Source organism: Emiliania huxleyi (assembly GCF_000372725.1).
Source record: "Emiliania huxleyi CCMP1516 unplaced genomic scaffold EMIHUscaffold_9, whole genome shotgun sequence".
Classification (NCBI taxonomy): Eukaryota; Haptophyta; order Isochrysidales; family Noelaerhabdaceae; genus Emiliania; species Emiliania huxleyi.
The window spans coordinates 1,035,095-1,052,053 of NW_005195301.1; the positions used below are offsets into that span (position 1 = coordinate 1,035,095).

At 66.8% G+C, this 16,959-nt stretch overlaps 6 protein-coding genes across 6 annotated transcripts in view; 4 read left to right on the forward strand and 2 right to left on the reverse strand.

Annotated features, from left to right (window-relative positions):
• The window catches only part of EMIHUDRAFT_199189 (hypothetical protein), a gene marked incomplete at both ends in the record, with an annotated part of 1,354 nt that extends 1,224 nt beyond the window's left edge, over positions 1-130 (reverse strand). The window contains one exon of the mRNA XM_005757817.1: positions 58-130. Within this exon, the coding sequence (XP_005757874.1) occupies positions 58-130 (73 nt within the window). The remainder of the gene's footprint in view (positions 1-57) is intronic.
• A 1,624-nt stretch (positions 131-1,754) lies between these two features.
• Positions 1,755-2,759, forward strand: EMIHUDRAFT_199192 (hypothetical protein; the record flags this gene model as incomplete). The annotated part of the gene is made up of 5 exons (XM_005757818.1): positions 1,755-1,793; positions 1,883-1,963; positions 2,038-2,209; positions 2,269-2,435; positions 2,556-2,759. 5 exons carry the CDS (start codon positions 1,755-1,757, stop codon positions 2,757-2,759), a joined length of 663 nt encoding a protein of 220 aa, XP_005757875.1.
• Positions 2,760-7,243: 4,484 nt separating this feature from the next.
• Positions 7,244-8,033, forward strand: EMIHUDRAFT_433204 (hypothetical protein). Its single transcript, XM_005757819.1, has 2 exons — positions 7,244-7,506; positions 7,638-8,033. Exons 1-2 carry the CDS (start codon positions 7,269-7,271, stop codon positions 7,778-7,780), a joined length of 381 nt encoding a protein of 126 aa, XP_005757876.1. The 5' UTR covers positions 7,244-7,268; the 3' UTR covers positions 7,781-8,033.
• Positions 8,034-8,120: 87 nt separating this feature from the next.
• EMIHUDRAFT_199196 (hypothetical protein) lies at positions 8,121-9,541 on the forward strand (the record flags this gene model as incomplete). Its single annotated transcript, XM_005757820.1, has 4 exons — positions 8,121-8,225; positions 8,391-8,753; positions 9,048-9,120; positions 9,459-9,541. The coding sequence occupies 4 exons, from the start codon at positions 8,121-8,123 to the stop codon at positions 9,539-9,541; spliced, it is 624 nt and encodes a 207-aa protein (XP_005757877.1).
• A 3,629-nt stretch (positions 9,542-13,170) lies between these two features.
• Positions 13,171-14,256, reverse strand: EMIHUDRAFT_199199 (hypothetical protein; the record flags this gene model as incomplete). The annotated part of the gene is made up of 2 exons (XM_005757821.1): positions 13,171-13,731; positions 13,924-14,256. The coding sequence occupies 2 exons, from the start codon at positions 14,254-14,256 to the stop codon at positions 13,171-13,173; spliced, it is 894 nt and encodes a 297-aa protein (XP_005757878.1).
• Positions 14,257-14,698: 442 nt separating this feature from the next.
• Positions 14,699-16,959, forward strand: part of EMIHUDRAFT_448662 (5'-3' exoribonuclease) — a gene marked incomplete at its 5' end in the record, with an annotated part of 7,237 nt that continues 4,976 nt past the window's right edge. Inside the window, 4 exons of the mRNA XM_005757822.1 lie at positions 14,699-15,019; positions 15,386-15,616; positions 16,284-16,358; positions 16,485-16,590. Of these exons, the coding sequence (XP_005757879.1) occupies positions 14,699-15,019; positions 15,386-15,616; positions 16,284-16,358; positions 16,485-16,590 (733 nt within the window). The remainder of the gene's footprint in view (positions 15,020-15,385; positions 15,617-16,283; positions 16,359-16,484; positions 16,591-16,959) is intronic.

Here is a 16,959-nt window from a genome sequence, read left to right on the forward strand (position 1 = left end):
TGCGCAAAAGGTCACCGTGTCCGTCATCCACCGGAGCGAGGCAACCCCCTCGCCCACCGAAGGAGTGTTCCGGGTCGACGAGGCGCGCGCCATCCCCCCAGCGCAGCGCCCTCCACAGGCGCACAGCCATCTACCCGGACAGCTCGCAAGTCCCGGACTGGTCGACGGGTCCCCCTCTCCCCCCCCCCCGCTCCGCATCAGGCCGTAGACTGCGCAGTAGTCGCGTTCCGGGCGAGGGACCCAAGAGGCGGCACGCTCGACGCGCGGCTCGACACCGACACGCGGCGCGGAGGCACTTGAGGCCGGTGCACGGCGGGACGGATGGCTCCTCGTGCGGGTATTGCTCAGGAACTGGATGCTTGCGCCGGGCGAGTTCATGTCGAAGTCGATGAGAAAGATCGAGCCGCTCGCCGCGCCGCACCCGAGTAGTCCAGGGCAACAGCCTCGCTCTTGGTTGTGACATGATGAGAATATCTCCGTGCCAGGTGCGGGAGGAGCTGGCGCCGCTGCTGCACGAGGCGAGGGTGGGAGGCCGGCTCGGCGGCGCGGGGGAGGCGCTGGTGGAGGCGGGCGCTGCTCAGCAGAAGGGAGGGAGCACTGCGGCAGGCGCGGATCACCGCTGCGCCGTCGGTGTGAGCAGGTGCGCTGCTCTCCGGAAGGCGAGCTGCATGTGGCGCTCGAGTCGCTAGGCGCGGGAGCTCAACGACCTGCTCGGCGTCTGCGGCACGCGTGTCGTCGGCGCCTCCGCCGCCGGTGGCGGGGGAGAGGACGCGGCGGCCGCCGTCGCCGCACGTGGGAATGTCCTCTGGGAGCACTGTGCGTGTCCAGCAGAGACGGTCACCGGCCAGCCACTGATGAACCACGTCCTGGACGCTCGCGTGGTGCGAGGCATCGGTGCCGAGCAAGGCTTCTTCCCCCTTCGGGCCCCGAAATCACCGCGAAAATCGAATTCCGTATACTTTTACTGGGAGAAAAGGGAGAGGGGTTGTGTTCTCTAGGCCCCTAAGTACTTGAACGCAGCGCGTGGACCATCTGCCTCGCGCGATCAGCTGCCTTGGGCTTGCCGGAGCCGCAACCCGGCGAGCGAGCCGGACAGCCAGTACGCGACCGCCATGGGCGCGTTGAAGCAGGCCTGTCCCATGAGGAAGCGAACGTCGCCGCTCCGAGTGAACAGGATGACGTCGGCGCTCAGAGAGATGGCGGCCAGAAGGGCGAAAGAGATCAACCTCATACGGCGTGAGAGCTGCTCGGGAGGCCGCGAGCCGATTATCGCCCCCAATGCCGCGGCACAGTAGAAGATGGCGACGTGGGTCGCTGGCCGCGTCGTAGCGATCTGCATCCGTTCCGCCAGCTCCTTGGGTGTGTAGGTCACTGCGCTGTGCATGTTCACCAGAGCCAAGCCGATGGCCACGCTGACAGCGCACAGGGCGAGAATGGTGACGATGGATCGGAGACGGCCGTCGGGGCACATGAAGAAGGACACCTACGGGACATGTCCCCTCCCTCTCTTTGCACTGAGTTAGGTGCTTTGCACTGAGTTAGGTACGGGGTAGCAGCAGTTAGGTACCGGGGATTTCTTTTTTGGTACCGGCGACGGGCCCCCTCGGCCCTCGCTGGTACGACGAGGGTGCGGCGAGTGAGGAGGAGGAGGAGGGGGGGGGGGGGGGGGGGAAAAAGAAAAAGAAGACCTCTCTTCCCACGAAACGCTCTCGACGCCGGGCAAGCCTCTCGCCGCCGGTCGGCAGGGAGGGGAGATGGTTGTGCTGGAGCAGTCGAACAAAAACGCCGGACGGGTGCGTAGCAGCTGCGCAAGGGCAGGGGCGGCGCTCTCGACGATTGCTGCTAAATTGAGTATGATGGTTAGGTGTGGACCACGATGCAGGGTAGAGATGACGACGACGATCACCCGGGCGTCGCAGCCTGGCTGGAGGGCGGCATCGGCCTGCACCGGCGCCATCATGACGTCCGCCCCAAGCGGCTATAGTGACACGGATGCGCAAGAGAGAAGCCCAACATGACTCTCACAGGCACGAGCAGGACATCCTCTACGACCAGCCCTCATACTCGCACCTCGCGGTGAGCCGCGACGGCGAACGCGCCTACCTCGGCTCCTTCGCCGGGCTCTACCGGCGCGACGGTCGAGGGCCCTGGGTATACCTCGAGACCATAACGCAGCTCATCACCTCGCTCGCCGTCGGCGCGGACCGCGGTCTCGCTCCTCGCTTTCCCCTCTCCATGCGGCCAACCCTTTGGCCCAGCCGGCGGTAGGCGCGTTGTCGGGGCTGAAGGAGCTCTACCTGCCCAGCAACCTGATCGGCAACGACGGCCTCGTCGCGCTCGGCCGCGCGCTGACCGCCGGAGCCTTGCCGACGCTGCAAGGCATCAGCTTGATGCACAATCGCATTGGCGACGATGGCCTCGTCGCCTTCCTGCAGGTCCTCGGCGAGGGGCGCGGCGACGACGACGAGGGCGGCGGCGGCGGCCTCGCACAGCTGCGCTGGCTGCACCTCGACTACAACCGCGTCGGCGACCTCGGCCTGCGCGCCCTCGCCGAGGCCCTCTCGCGCGGCTCCCTGCCGAGGCTGCAAAAGCTATTTGTGGACATCGTGTCTCCAGATCTGGAGGCGATCTGCGCCGCGAAGGGGGTGGAGTGCGAGACGCCGGCGCCGACGCCTTGCCGCGACTTGCCCGCCGACCAGCGGGAGGCGTGCGCACAGAGCGAGATTGCGCAGTTTGGCGTCTGCAAGACGTGCGGCTGAGCGCCGGGCGAGGGGCGCGCGAGGCGCCACTCCATTGGCGTTGGCAGCAGGGAGGTGCCGGAGGACAGCCTCTGGTCAAGGGCCGAGATTTTTTCTCTTTGTCCTGGCGCAGTCAGCACTTTTATTTTTTTGAGAAGGCCGAAATCACGAATTCTTTTTTTGAGCTATCTGAGCGGGCTCCCATGAGCAGCATTAGCTGCACCGCCCTCGCCATCGCCGCCGGCCTCTTCAACGGCTCCTACCCAATCTTTCTCAAGCGGCCCGCCGTGCTCGCCGCTCGCGTGCCTCCTCTCTTCTTCCAGTCGGCAAAGTCCAGCTGCTGCTGTCTCCTCGGCGCGTGCCTCGTGCTGCTGCGGCTGGCGCGCAGCGGTGAGCCCTTCCTCTTCACGTGGTGGGCCGTAGCCTCCGCCGCCGCCTGGATCCCCGCCGGGCTCTGCACCATCGCAGCCGTGCCGAGGCTCGGAGTCGGGCCGGTGATGCTCACCTCGGCCGGCACCGGGACGCTCGCCTCCTTCCTCGCCGGCTCGATCGCGCTGGGTGAGCGGCTCAAGGTGCACACGCTCGACGGCGGCGGCACCTTCCTCCTCGCGCCCGCCTACCTCGCTGGCGTGCTGCTCGGCATGGCGGGTCTTTCTAGGACCCTTCTAGGAACCTTCTAGGAACCTTCTAGGCGTGCTGCTCGGCATGGCGGGTCTCATCTTTGCGCCTCGGCTCTCGCTGCAGCGCGCGAGGCAGCACCCCTCAGCGCGCCTCGTCCTCGCCGAGGAGGAGGGCGAGGCGGACAGCGAGGCGCTGCACAGCCCGCGCAGAGCAAACGCGGAGGGGTTGCCCGTGGTGCCGGGGAGGCCTATGGCGCGGAGTGACCAGTCCGGGGGGGTGCGAACGGCTAGCCCTGGCGCCGAGGGCCGAGGGAGGGCCTGAAGGTCCCTTGGTGGCTTTCATTTTTCTGTTGACGGCGAGCACTCTTCTCCTCGTAGGCTCCGAGACGTCGAGCGAGGACGGCGGCCGCGACGACCCGAATCGCGCCCTCTCTTGGCGGGGCGAGGTCCTTCTGGGAGCCTTCTAGGAACCTTCTAGGAACCTTCTAGGCGCCCTCTCTTCGCGTGGCGAGGCACGGCACGGCAGCGGCTACTCTCGCGGCGTGCGGAGCGGCGGCGGCGGCAGCGGCGCTGAAATTGCCGCCCTTTGACCGCAATGGGTAGGGACCGCCCAGGAACCTTCTAGGAGCCTTCTAGGCGCTCCTCTGCCGCCCTTTGACCGCGTTGGGTACGCGCTGGCGGCCGCCGCCGGCGTCTTCGCCTCTGTCCAGTACGTGATGGTCACGCTGTACCTTCCAGGAACCTTCTAGGAACCTTCTAGGAACCTTCTAGGAACCTTCTAGGTACGTGATGGTCACGCTGGCACAGCGGCATCTGCCGCCCAAGGCGCCGGAGCTCGTGGACTTGCTCCTTTGGGGGCGGTCCTAGGAACCTCCTAGGAACCTTCTAGGAACCTTCTAGGAAGCTTCTAAGAAGCTTCTAGGCGCCGGAGCTCGAGCCACTCGGCTCCTGGACTTGCTCCTTCGGACTCGGCGCGATCGCCATCACCGCCGCTCTTTCCGCCGCTGCGTCGGCGACCGGCATGTTCGGCGGCGCTGCTCCAACGAGTCTTCTCCTTCTATCCTGACGGCATTTCTTTTTAGGCGCGGCATGCGCGGCGGCGCCGCTCCAACGGGTCGGTTTCGGCATTGGATTTCTTTTGTTAGGCGACCGGAATGTGCGGCGGCGCGCCGTTGCCGCCCCCCCGGAGGAGCGAGGTGCTCCTCTTCCCACCTCTCGCCATCTCTCGCCATCTCTCGCCATCTCTCGCCATCTCTCGCCATCTCTCGCCATCTCTCGCCATCTCTCGCCATCTCTTCCCACCTCTCGCCATCTCTCGCCATCTCTCGCCATCTCTCGCCATCTCTCGCCATCTCTCGCCATCTCTCGCCATATCTCGCCATATCTCGCCATATCTCGCCATATCTCGCCATATCTCGCCATATCTCGCCATATCTCGCCATATCTCGCCATATCTCGCCATATCTCGCGCACGAGGTGCTTCGCGCGGCGGTGCTGCCTGGTCTGGGCGCAGGCCTCTGCTGGACGGCGGGCAACTTGCTGTCGACGCTCGCCGTCGAGCTGGGCGGCAACGCGGTGACGGTGGCTCAGTTCCAGGCGCCGCCCGCCGCCCACCGCCCACCGCACCCCCCCCCCCCACTTGTGGATGGACGGCGCGAGACACGCGCGAGACGAGGAAGAGATGCCGACCGTGACGCTCCAGGCGAGGGGAAGGGGGAGCTGGAGAGAGGGGGAGGGAGGGGGAGGGAGAGAAGAGAAGAGAGAGAGAGAGAGAGAGAGAGAGAGACAGAGAGAGACAGAGAGAGACAGAGAGAGACAGAGAGAGACAGAGAGAGACAGAGAGAGACAGAGAGAGACGGAGAGAGAGACACACACACACAGAGAGAGAGAGAGAGAGAGCCGGGGAGCGTGACACGATTGCGGCACGGGCAGGCCTCCAATCTCGTCACCTCTGGCGCGTGGAGCCTCCTCTTCTACCGCGAGTTCTCGGGCCGCGCTGCCGCTGTGTGGGCTGCGGCGGCGGCCTTCACGATGGCCATGGTCGTGCTGCTCGGCTTCGAGAAGGTGAAGGAATGACAGGGCTCAGGGGGCGAAGCGCGAAGGAGACCGATCTATGTATGATCTATCATCTATGAGCGCACAAGTGTTTCTGTGGAAGCGAAAACGGCGTTGTATAATGATTAATGTATGGCACAGGACAGCGTCCCCGTTTCTTTTTTCGGGCCACCAATTACATGGTCAAGGACGACACTTGTCTTGAGCGCCCCCACCGGCTGTGGTGTGTGGTCTGTGGACGCTGCTTCGCTGGAGAGCCCGCGTGCCGCGTGCAAAATCTGCAAAGGCTGGGGCCTGTGGCGCCTGGGCCCGCGCCACCACCAGTCACCAGCCCTAGCCCCTACCACTCCGACTCGCCCCGCCCCGTGCGTGTTGCATTGTTAGCATTGTCTTGTGTCGTGTCTCTCGCACAAAGGCTATCCAAGGCTCGCCTGGGCTGACACATGACACAAGGCCAGTCAGGCTCGGACTGGAGTCTGGACACCAACGCAGTATGGGAAGGTCTAGAAAGGAGCCCCACGACACCGTTGTCCAGAGCTTCCTCTCACGTGTGCGGGAGTTCCTGGTCGGGAGGGAGGGGCAGGCTGCTCACCCACGAGCCACGTGCAGTATCGAATCGTGCACCGGGCCAGTGCTTCCTTGCACTTTGTTACAGAGACTTTGAATGCCGTGGGGCTCCTTCCTGCCCGTGTGTGTCCGGGTGTGGAGATGCGAGGGTCGCCCCCCCTTGCCCCACCACTTTGTGTTTTAGAGTTACCTTACCTCACACACACACACAACACTCAACACAATCTCTCTCACACACACACACACACACGGACCAGTTCCGCGAGCGCTCGTCAGCGGGTGGTGTGCGGTTCTTGCCGTAGTTCCTCTTCGTTCGGTGCCTAGCTAGCCCCGGCGCCGTGTGTCGGACGCCTGCGTGTCACGAGTGCGAGCCGCTCGCGGTTCGTACGCCCGCTTGCGGGTTCGAGTGTCGGGCCATCCCGCTTGCGGGATGGCTTAGCGCAGCGGACTCAAAAAGAATTCTGCGCGCCCGCACGCTGGCACAAAAAATCCCTGTGTGGTGGCGGCGTGCCGTCCTCCCATCCCTCCCTTGGGTTGTCCGTTTTCTTTCTGGCACAAAAAAGAAAACAACCGAACATGTAAAACACGCGCCCGCATCCCTCTCTTGGCTTGGCTCTTTTCTTTCTTTTCCGACAGCCGAGGGGAAGGTCGCTAGTGGAGAGAGATCGACAATGGAGAAGGTGTACGTGCGTGCGCCCCGAGTTTATTTTCATAGCGTGTTGGGTTTGGGGGGGACGTGGCATCGCGCTTGGTCCGAGCAGCTCCTGCGCACGCGCGACGCCGCGGGCACGCCCTATGCCAGGCGCCGCGGCGGCTCGGACCACTTCGTGATTACGCCGCGCTGCTACCGCTGGTTGGCCAAGTGCGGTTGTAGCAGTCGTGTGTTGCCCTATCTTGTTATCGCGTTGTCTAGACGGCGAGGGCTGCGCCGTGCGGTGGCGGGCGAGGGGGCCTCGCTCTCGTTGACGTTGTGCGGCTCTGTGCAATTCTACTGCATCCCTGGCCTTTGGAGACGACGGCTTTTTGCATTCTTTGCGAAAAAAGAAAGAAAGAAAACATAAATAAATAAATAAAACGGGCACGCCAAACGAGGGGTGGGAGAAGGACAGGGTCCCCTCGCCTGCGTGTGCCCTCCCGACGACGGCACCGCTCGCTGCAGACGTCCTCCAACCCTCCCACACGCACCACTCACTCGCGTACGCCGGCTCTGCGCCGCTTGCGGTTCGTCACCTCCTCTCACACACACCCGACGCCCGCCCACCAGGCCGTCCAGCCCGCGCCCGGCCTCATGAAGCTCCGTGGCGGCATGTCGCTCGGCCCGCTCAACCCCGGCAACTTTGAGGGCGGCATGAAGGTCGCGGCCGCCATCACCGCGGCGGGCGCCGTCACCTCCAAGTACGCCGACGTCGGCGAGACGCAGCTCACCAAGCTCTTTTCGGGTGATGTGTGGAACACCAACCTGATCATCTCCATCGTGACGGGCGTCACTTCGACGGTCGTCTACTCGGTGGGCGGCTCGGCCTTCGGTGCGCTTCCACCGCTCGCGCTGCGTAGCTCCCGCCTCCCGCCTCCCGCCTCCCGCCTCCCGCCTCCCGCCTCCCGCCTCCCGCCTCCCGCCTCCCGCCTCTCACCGTCTCCGCGCACGCCTCGCCTCCAGACGCCGCCAAGCTGACCGCCGTCCTCTGGGCGGTCGGCCTCCTCTCCAAGCTCAAGAACAACGACTTCGACGTGGGCACGCTCAAGGACAACCCCGTCGAGACGGTCGTGGCCGCAGCCGCCGCCTACCTGGCCTTCGCCTAGAGCCAACTGGGCGCCGAGGGGCGCGCGCCGCGAGGAGAGGCGTCCACAGACCGCCCTCTCCGACAGGACCAAGCCGCGGTGACCCGGTGGCCCCTTCTTATGGCCTCGCTCGCCCGTACTGTGCATGCATGTCCATGTCGCACATGCCCATGTCGTCCCCCGTGTGTCTTTCAGCATGTGTCGTGTAGGTAGTTCTGTACGCTGCGTGCCTGGGGTCGGGCTGTCTCCTGGGTCGTACAGTACCGATATCCGCGGCTGGCGTCCGTGAATGTGAAACCCTAGAGGTCCAACTGCCTCAGCAGCCTGCTTTGGGGCGGAGCGGGCGGTTCGCTGGTCCCACATGGCGACGCCTGCGGAGAACGACGTCACGTTGATGCGAAACTCTCTGCGGCACGGCACGGCCGGCGTGGACGTGATCGCGAGCGACGTTACCGGCACGGCCAACGTGAGCCATCCCGCGGCGGCGGCGGCGGGCGCAGCGGCCGCTCTCGTCGCGGCTGGCACTGCGGCGAGCAATGCTGCGGGCGCTGCGGCGGGCGCTCCGGCGGCCGCGGGCAAGACCCGAAAGCGCAAGGCACCGATGCGAATGCCGCGCTGGTCCGACTCGGAGGAGGAGCTGCTCCTGGCTCTGGTGATGGCGTCGCGAGCGGGCGGCACGGCCGGCGCGGACTACTGGCAGGAGATCTCGACCCGGCTCGGAAGCGGCCGAAGCGCCGCCGCGGTGCACCAGCACTACGAGATCCTCATCGGGACGCGGCGGAGCGGAAAGGCGCGGGTCCCCAAGACGAGCGGGTTCGTGGCCGACCCGAGGGTGGCGGCGGCGAGGCTAGCTGCAGCGGGCGTCTCGGCCGTCTACCAGCCCCTCCCTCCGCACGTGCCGGGCGCGGAGCTCATCAACGAGCGGAACCGGGTGCGGTATGGCCCGGTGGCCGGCGCGGTGCCTGTGGCGGGCACGCTGCCCGTGGCGGGCACGGTCGCCCTCGGGTCGTGGGCGTTCCCCTTTGCGCCTGCGCCCGCGCCCGCGCCGATCTCGACCGGCCCGCCCCTCGCCGCCCGCGGCCTCGAGACGTTCATCTCGGACGACGCCAACGGCGCGTGCGGCGGCAGCGGCGGCGGCGGCGCGAATGGCGGCGGCACGGATGGCGGCGGCGCCGTGGCGGCAGGAGCGGAGGCGGCGGTCGGCGACGGCGGCGAGGCGGCGGCGGTGGGTAGGGAGGTCGACGCGGGCGGCGAGGCGGGCGCGCCTCTCATCGTCGCGTGCCCGCAGTGCCACCACCAGCTCCGCGTCCGTGCGGCCGACACGGGCGGCGGCACCGTCTACCAGTGCCCGCGCTGCGCCGGTCGCTTCCGACTCGGCGTCCAAGCGCCAGCAGCGCCAGCAGCGCCAGCAGCGCCAGCAGCGCCAGCAGCGCAAGCGGCGCAAGCAGCGCCAGCTGCGCCAGCGGCGGCGGCGGCGGCGGCGGCGGCGGCGGCGGCGGCGGCAGCGGCGGCTGTCGCCCCGGCGCAGCCTCCCATCCCGCCGACCGCCGCGGTGCATGCGTCGCCGCCGCCGCCGCACTTGCCGCCGCTCCCGTCGCACCTCCCGCCTCCGCCGCCGCTGGTCCCGCTGTACGATTTGGCGCAGGTGCAGCCGCCGCCGCCGCCGCTCCTGGGCTTGGCAAGCTGCTCCGCCGATTAGGCACAAGCGACGGCGAGTCGGAGTCCAGTCCGCAGTCGGCGGCCGGCGAGGTGCGCTACGACGTACGAGGTAAGGTAAGGTAAGGTAAACTTCTCCACACACACGAGGTGGTGGGGCAAGGGGGGGCAACCCTCGCGTCTCCACGTCTGACGACAGGAGCCCCACGGCATTCAAAGTGCAAGGCCCCCAGTGCGCGTGGGTGAGCGGTGTGTGTGTGTGTGTGTGTGTGTGTGTGTGTCTGTGTGTGTGTGTGTGTGTGTGTGTGTGTGTGTGTGTGTCACGTCACTGCATCCTCTGCCGGTTCCTCCCGTCGCCTTTTCTTTGTTCGAATGTTTTTCAATCCATCCTTCACGAAGCCCTCCCATGTAGCGACGTACGAGTACGACGTACGAGTCAAGGCAGACCGGGGTTGTGCGCGCAAACCCCTTGCATGACGTGTCACTGTCGGCGGGGGAGATGACGTGTTATTTTGCTGATTTATATTGGCGGAGTCGCGCGCGCTCTCCCTCCACATCGCGCGCTCACTCGCTCCGCCGAGGTCGCGACACACTCGAGACACACGTCCCACAGCTCTGCGCCACGCAGCACGCACCACGCACGCAGGCCGGCTCTACACCCCACGCGCCACTCAACACCAATCACCTACTTAGCTCCCAGATCCTTCCTCACCTCCTCGCGCAGAGCCGCCGCGAAGGCAGCGACGCGCGCGCCCCAGTCTGGTGCACGGCTAGCTCCGCCGCCGACACTGCCGCCGCCGCCGCTGCCGCCGCTGCCGCCGCCGCTGCCGCCGCTGCCGCCGCCGCCGCTGCTGTGGCTCTGAGCCCCGCTGCTGCCACCGCCGCTGCTGCCAACGCGGCTCTGACCGGCTGCCCGCGCTGCCGCCTGCTCCATCGTCGCCTTCATCTTTCCGGGCGCCTCGGCGATGTTCCTGTCGGTGGCTTTCGCCCACGCGCGGAAGCGCGGGCTGGAGACCAGCGTCTCGCGGATGTAGTCCTGGGCGAGGCGCGCGACGACTCGTCCCAGCATCCCTTCTGGCACCGTTCGCCCTCCCCCCTACGGTTGAGAAAAAAGAATTGGCAACAAATTCATGAAGGCGCCCAACAATGCAGCGGACTGGGAGAAAATAAAATCATCTCTTCTAAGTTCAATTCGACTTAAGAAAAAGAATTTCCAACTCGCGATGCATTGGCCGGCCCGGCGGGCGCGGTTCGCTGGCGATTGCGCCGTGCGCACATGGCCTGCCGAGGTTCGCTGCGTGATTCCTCCGGCACGTGGCGTACGCAGACACGCATGGTCCCTTCCGGCTATCAAGCCGCCCTTCGCAACAGCTCGAACCGGGCAATGCTTCCTCGCAAAGCCTACGGCCATGCACACTACCTTGCTCCGTGCAACCGTGTGCACAAGTTCGCGGAGCGCAACGTGTACGTCCAGCAGAGCGGCTGCACGCGCCTCGAGGTCTCGACACTTACACACGGGGCGCACCTGGCGGCCTTTCCTCTGGAGACGTTACCTGCCCGGCCGTAGGTGACCGACGCAGTCGCACGCCTCGGCCGAAGGCCGTTGACCTTTGTCGGAGACTCCCTCTCCAACCAGCTGTGGGCCGCGTCCGCGCTGGCGCACAAACAGGTATTTGGGAGCGGCAGCCAGTGGCCAGATCTGCACCAGTGGTTCTGCGTCCCGGAGACGCACACTGCGCTCCAGACGCTGCTTGAGCGTAGCGGGCTGCTCGCACCCTCCGTGGCTGGCGGTGGAGGAGGAGGTGTCTTGGTGATCAACTTTGGCATGTGGTACAACCGTGCCGAGATTGCATGCCCTTGCGAGCCGGACACCAATGAGGCGCATTGCGTGGACGAGCCGGGCGAGGTGATGGGCCAGGCGACGGGGACGGGCGGGTGAGCAGTAGGGCGATTGGGGAGGGACAAACGCCCAGAATGTGGACTCATTTGACGTCACCTTGCTGCAGGAAGGGTGGGGGGCGGCGAGAGTCGTATCCCGCCTACCGCGCTCCACCGGCCCAGGTGCTGCGCGAGATCTGGGCCAACCGATCGAGGCGCCTAGTACTCGAGTAGCAGCAAACTTCGCTTACACACACACACACACACACATACACACACACACACACACACACACACACACACACACACACACACACACACACACACACACACACACACACACACACACACACACACACACACACACACACACACACACACCGGCGTTGCCTTGTACATTTTGGGGCTCCAAAATAGAGCGCACCATTGCCCCGCACTTACCTCGCTCAGCCTTAAGCGTTGTCTTAGGCTGTGCCGGTCCCCGCCGCACCCGCCAGGTCGCTGGCTGCCCGGCGTCGCAGACGATTGCGCCAGGATCGACCGCGATTTGGCCTGCAAGGATCGGGTGGTACTCACATCAATGATGGGGCACGCAGTGCGTCTGCCGAGTGCGTCTGTAACGTCTCTTCACTCGTGCAACCGTGAACAGGTACGGCGGGGCGACCGATCGGCGGCGCCCATCGGGCCTCACGCAGTGCGACTACGCCAGCGACCTAGCGCGCATCGCGGCCTTCGTCGAGGCAACCCGCTCGGCCACACCGTGCTTGTGAGCCAATCTCTGGCGACCTCAGCCCAAGCTTCGTTTTTCAGGAGAACCGCGCGTCGCTCCCGCAGCACATCTTTGCAACCGACACGCTGCCACAGCACCCGCGAACGGACGCTCGGGCGCGTGTTCGTGAGCTGACACGGCTTAGCGTGCGTGAGGCTGGCCACTGGCGCAACGCAATCGCGCGTCGCGTGTGGGTGCGCTCTCCGCCAAACCCTCGACATTGGACCGAATGCTTCGGGGTGATGATCTTTTCACGTCCTTGATGAACCAGGCGCGCCACGCCCCGTCCGTGCCGTATCTGACCTTGGAAGACGTCGCAGCAGACCGAGGGCGCGACGCTCACCTCGATCTCGCACATTACTGCATCGATGCGCCCCCATTCGAGATGACGGCGGTGGCGGCGGCGATGGTGGTGGCGGGGAAGTTGGTGGGGAAGGCGGCGGCGACGGTGGTGGCGGAAAGCGCTCGATGACGATGTCGCGAACCTCAGCAAACGCTTTGCTGTAAGCGTAGTCGCTAATCCAGACGTCGTGCTGCTCCTCAAACAATGGTGGATTCCGATTGTGTTCTCCATCATAGAGATTAACCGAGCCTTTGGATGCTCCATCGAGGGTGACAGTCATGGATGAGATTGTTATCTCAACGCGAATCGTGTGCTCCATTGAGACCTCGCCCGTTGGCCCCCCAGCTGGTTGGGCAGACGTGCAGTGGTGGTAGTTGTATTCCGATGGTATGTTTGAAGGGCACGGCCACGGATCGTTGTCGGCGTCAGGACGGCAGCAAGCGAAGCCTGCGCCACAAAAGTCGCATGCGCCAGCCTCGCCGTGGCATTGATGCCAGCACGACGGTGGCGCGGAATACGCCACCACATCTTCCTTGTCTCCATCCTCCACATCCCCCGCCGCCAGCGCCTCGACCCGTTCAGCACCAACTCCTGGAAGTGACAGCGGCGGCGACGGCGACGGCGGCGACGGCGGCGCCGGCGAGGCGAGATACGCGCCCGCCGCCTCTTTGCCACCTGATGCCCCTTGACCTGCGCGCAATGGGATCCGAGTCCGCGCAATGGCATCGAGTCCTCCTGGTGGGGGCGGCGGTGACGGTGGCGTGTTCAGGAGTCAATTGCGAAAAAGGTGAGCTCGATCCGAACGCGCGCATGCGGCGGGTCACCGCTTTCGCGCACGCCGCTGAGGTCGAACGTTTTCTCGATGTAGGCCCCTCCTCCAAAGACCCCGTGTCCGCCGAGCATCGAACCATGCACGCCGCAATGTGTGACATCAAGCCGCCTGTTGCTTGCCCAGCCTGTTGCTCCAGGAAATGTATCAACGGAAGCAACGGTCCAACCGGGAGCCACGGGTGGCTGTGGCGAGGCCGGAGGCAGGGGTGGGGGCGAGTAGAATGGCAGCGGGAACTCGACGCGCCGCTGATCATGCGATAGCTCGTACTCGTTGAGGTGGTCGACATACATGACGGGGCTGTGACTCGAGCCGCCGTCAAAATTGCGCACACCAACGAGGGGCAGGCGGTACCCGAATTGGTGATGGCTGTTGGTCTGCCCGTTGTCGCGACCAATGCGTAGGATGGTTCGCTCGGCATGGTAGTCGTAAGGGTTTGCATGCAGGCGGAATGTGAATTCGAGCGTGAAGGCCGACAGACCATGGACTGTGGCCACCTTTTGTCCTCGCGACACGTGCATCCACGTTCCTGTCAGGAAGCGGTCGGTGTGCGGCGCAAAAGGAGGGAGAGGAGGGGGTGTTGGCGGCGGGGGCGGCGGGGGTGTTGGCGGGGGTGGCGCCGGCGGATCCGGTGGATTGGCGGGCGGTGGTGGCGACGCTGGCGGCGCGCTTGCGAAGAACAGCCGCACGTCTTGAAGCCCCCACGCTTCGTTGTCGCTCGGCTCGTCGAGGGTCGTCGACAGGTGGACGTGCAGGCTCGGCGTCCGCGCCCACACCGCGCCCGAGCACCCCTGCTTCGCCCATGTCGTGTGGTCTGTTCCAATGAGCGGGTCGCAGTTGCCCGCGTTTGAGTTGTAGCGGCTGCAGGTGTGGCCCACCTTGAGCGAAGCAAACATGCACTCGTCCTCGGCGAGGCACTGGGCCTTGCACAGCTCCTCGGTGGCGATGGAAGCGTCCCAGCCCGCATAGTATCCGGTTGGGCAGTGACCCGGGCCCATCTCGTGCATGCACTGCGGCGCCATAGACACACGCATGGACCGACTGGAAGTCGGTGCACCGCTGTGGAGGAGCGGCGTCTCCGATCGGGCCGGGCTGCGCTTACACGTTACGGATCGATCGGGAAAGCGTCCCTGAGATCGCATTGATGTCGTTCTCCTATCCCGTGGATCGCGTCACACAATCACCAACCCTCAATAGGAATTCGAAGGCGAACCACAGTCCCGGGGGGCGGGGGGGGGGAGGGGTGTGTGAGTGAGTATTCTTGATACGAAACCACGACGACACACACCAGTCGACTCGCATCGGTTGCCTCCACACACACACACGCAACTGGGAGGGGCAATCAACCTCGAGACCTCGAGACCGGCCGCTCACTCCTCCGAGGCCACGGAAGCGGCTCAATCGGGCGCAGGACCCTCGGTGTGGGTGGCACGGGCGGGACGCCGCGTCAATCGTTTCGAGGATATGGGCGTGCCGCTGCTCTACCGCTGGCTCAGCGAGCGCTACCCGCTCATCAACCGGCCGGCCTCGTCGCCGCCCTTTGCCGAGGTGGACAACCTGTACATCGACGCGAACGGCATCCTCCACAACGCGACCCACGGGGCCAACAAGCCTCCGGCGCGCAACGGCGCTGCCGCGCCGACCGAGGCGGACATGATGCTCGCCATCTGCTCGTACCTCGACACGCTCGTCCAGCTCGTGCGGCCGCAGCGGCTGCTGTACGTCGCCATCGACGGCGTCGCGCCGCGCGCCAAGATGAATCAGCAGCGGCAGCGCCGCTTCCGCGTCGAGCGCGAGCGCGAGCAGGCCAAGGAGGCCGAGGAGGCCGAGGCGGAGGCCAAGCGACAGAGGCTCGCCGAATCCGCGGCCAGCGGCGGCGCGGCGGCGGGCGGCGCCGCGCCCGCGCGAGGGCGCACCGCACCGGCGGCACCGGCGGACGAGCCGGACGAGGCGGCTGCTGCCGTGGCGGGCGGCGCGGGCGAGGCGGCGGCGGATGCAGGAGCAACGGAGGCGGCAGCAGAGGCGGCAGCAGAGGCGGCGGCGGCGGCGGCGGCGGAGTCGGAGGCGGCGGAGGCGGAGGCGGCGGCGGCGGAGCCCTTTGACTCGAACTGCATCACCCCCGGGACCGCCTTCATGGCGCGGGTGACGGAGGTGCTGAGCTACTTCATCCGGCACAAGCTTCAGACCGACGAGCTCTGGCGCCGGCTGCGCGTCGTCCTCTCCTCGGCCGAGGCGCCGGGCGAGGGCGAGCACAAGATCGCAGAGCACATCCGCTCGGCGCGCGAGCTGCCGCGCCGCCACTGCGTCTACGGCCTCGACGCCGACCTGATCATGCTCGGCCTGGCGACGCACGCGCCGGCGCTCTGCATCCTGCGCGAGAAGGTTGTGTTTCGGCGCGCGTCGGCCGACGACCAGCGCAAGCAGTCGCTGGCGGCGACGGGCGAGTTCGTGTTGCTGCACGTCGGCCTGCTGCGGCGGTACATCGACCTCGAGTTCCGCAGCTCGGTGCTCCCCTTTGGCTACTCGCTCGAGCGCGTGCTCGACGACCTGGTCGCGCTCTCGTTCCTCGTGGGAAACGACTTCCTCCCGCACCCGCCCGGGCTGCAGATCGAGAACGACGGGCTCTCCCGCCTCTTTGCCGCCTACCGCAAGCTGCTGCCCGCCCTCGGCGGCTACCTCGTCGAGGGGCGGGCCCCCGTCGGGCTGCGGCTCGGCCGGCTGCTCGCCGAGGTTGCGACCAGCGAGCTGCAGTACCTCGTCGACCACCCCGAGGCGGCGGGCGCGCCACCCGACGGCGCAAAGGAGGACGAGGAGGGCGAGCCGGAGGCGGCGGCGGCGGCGGCGGAGCAGGACGACCGCGAGGCGCGCGAGGAGGCAAAGGCGCACGCCGAGGAGGAGGAGGCGAGGCTCGAGGCGCTCGCGGACGCTCCGGCGCCGGAAAGCGACGGGCGGGGCGGCGCGGGCGGCGGAGAGGCGGAAGAGCGCGCCCGTGCGATCCTCGCCCCCCCCGCCGCCATACCGTCACCCCCTTCCAACTCGCTCTCCACAGGCGGAGAGACTGCTCGTGCGGCCTGAGCCGCCCGCCGCGCCGTGGGGGCTCCCCGGAGGCTTCTCCTTCGCTAAGGTTCTCATGGGCGAGCGGCTAGCCAAAGCCGCCGCCGCATCCGCACCCGCGCCCGCCGCTGCACCCGCGCCCGCCGCTGCACCCGCCGCCGCCGCGCCCCCCTCGCCCGCCGCGGCGGACGACGAGGAGGAGGGCGTGCTGGGTGGCGCGAGCCGAGTGCTCAGGGGCATGCTGGGGCTGGCGCCGGCGGTGGACGCGCCGGAAGCGGCCGCCGCGGCGCTCGAGCTGGCAGGTGGGGGCGGCGCGGAGGCGGAGGGCGCAGCATCGCGCGCGGCGCGGCTGGCGGCGGCGGCGGCGGCGATCGCGGCGCTGCGCGAGGCGCCGCCGCTGACGGGCGCGGCGCTCGAGGGCTTGAGCGAGGCGGAGCGAGACGTCGAGCTCGGCGAGCGCATCTACGCGGTGCTGCAACATCTCGACGACGAGCGCGCGGGCAAGATGACGGGCATGCTACTCGAGATGAACGACTCGGAGCTGCTCGAGCTCCTGTACGCTCCCGACGCGGCGGCGGCCGCCGCCGCCTTTGCCGACCTCGTCGACGAGGCGCGCGAGGTGCTCGCCGCCTACGACGGCTCCGCCGCCCCCCAGCCGCCGCCCTCGCCGC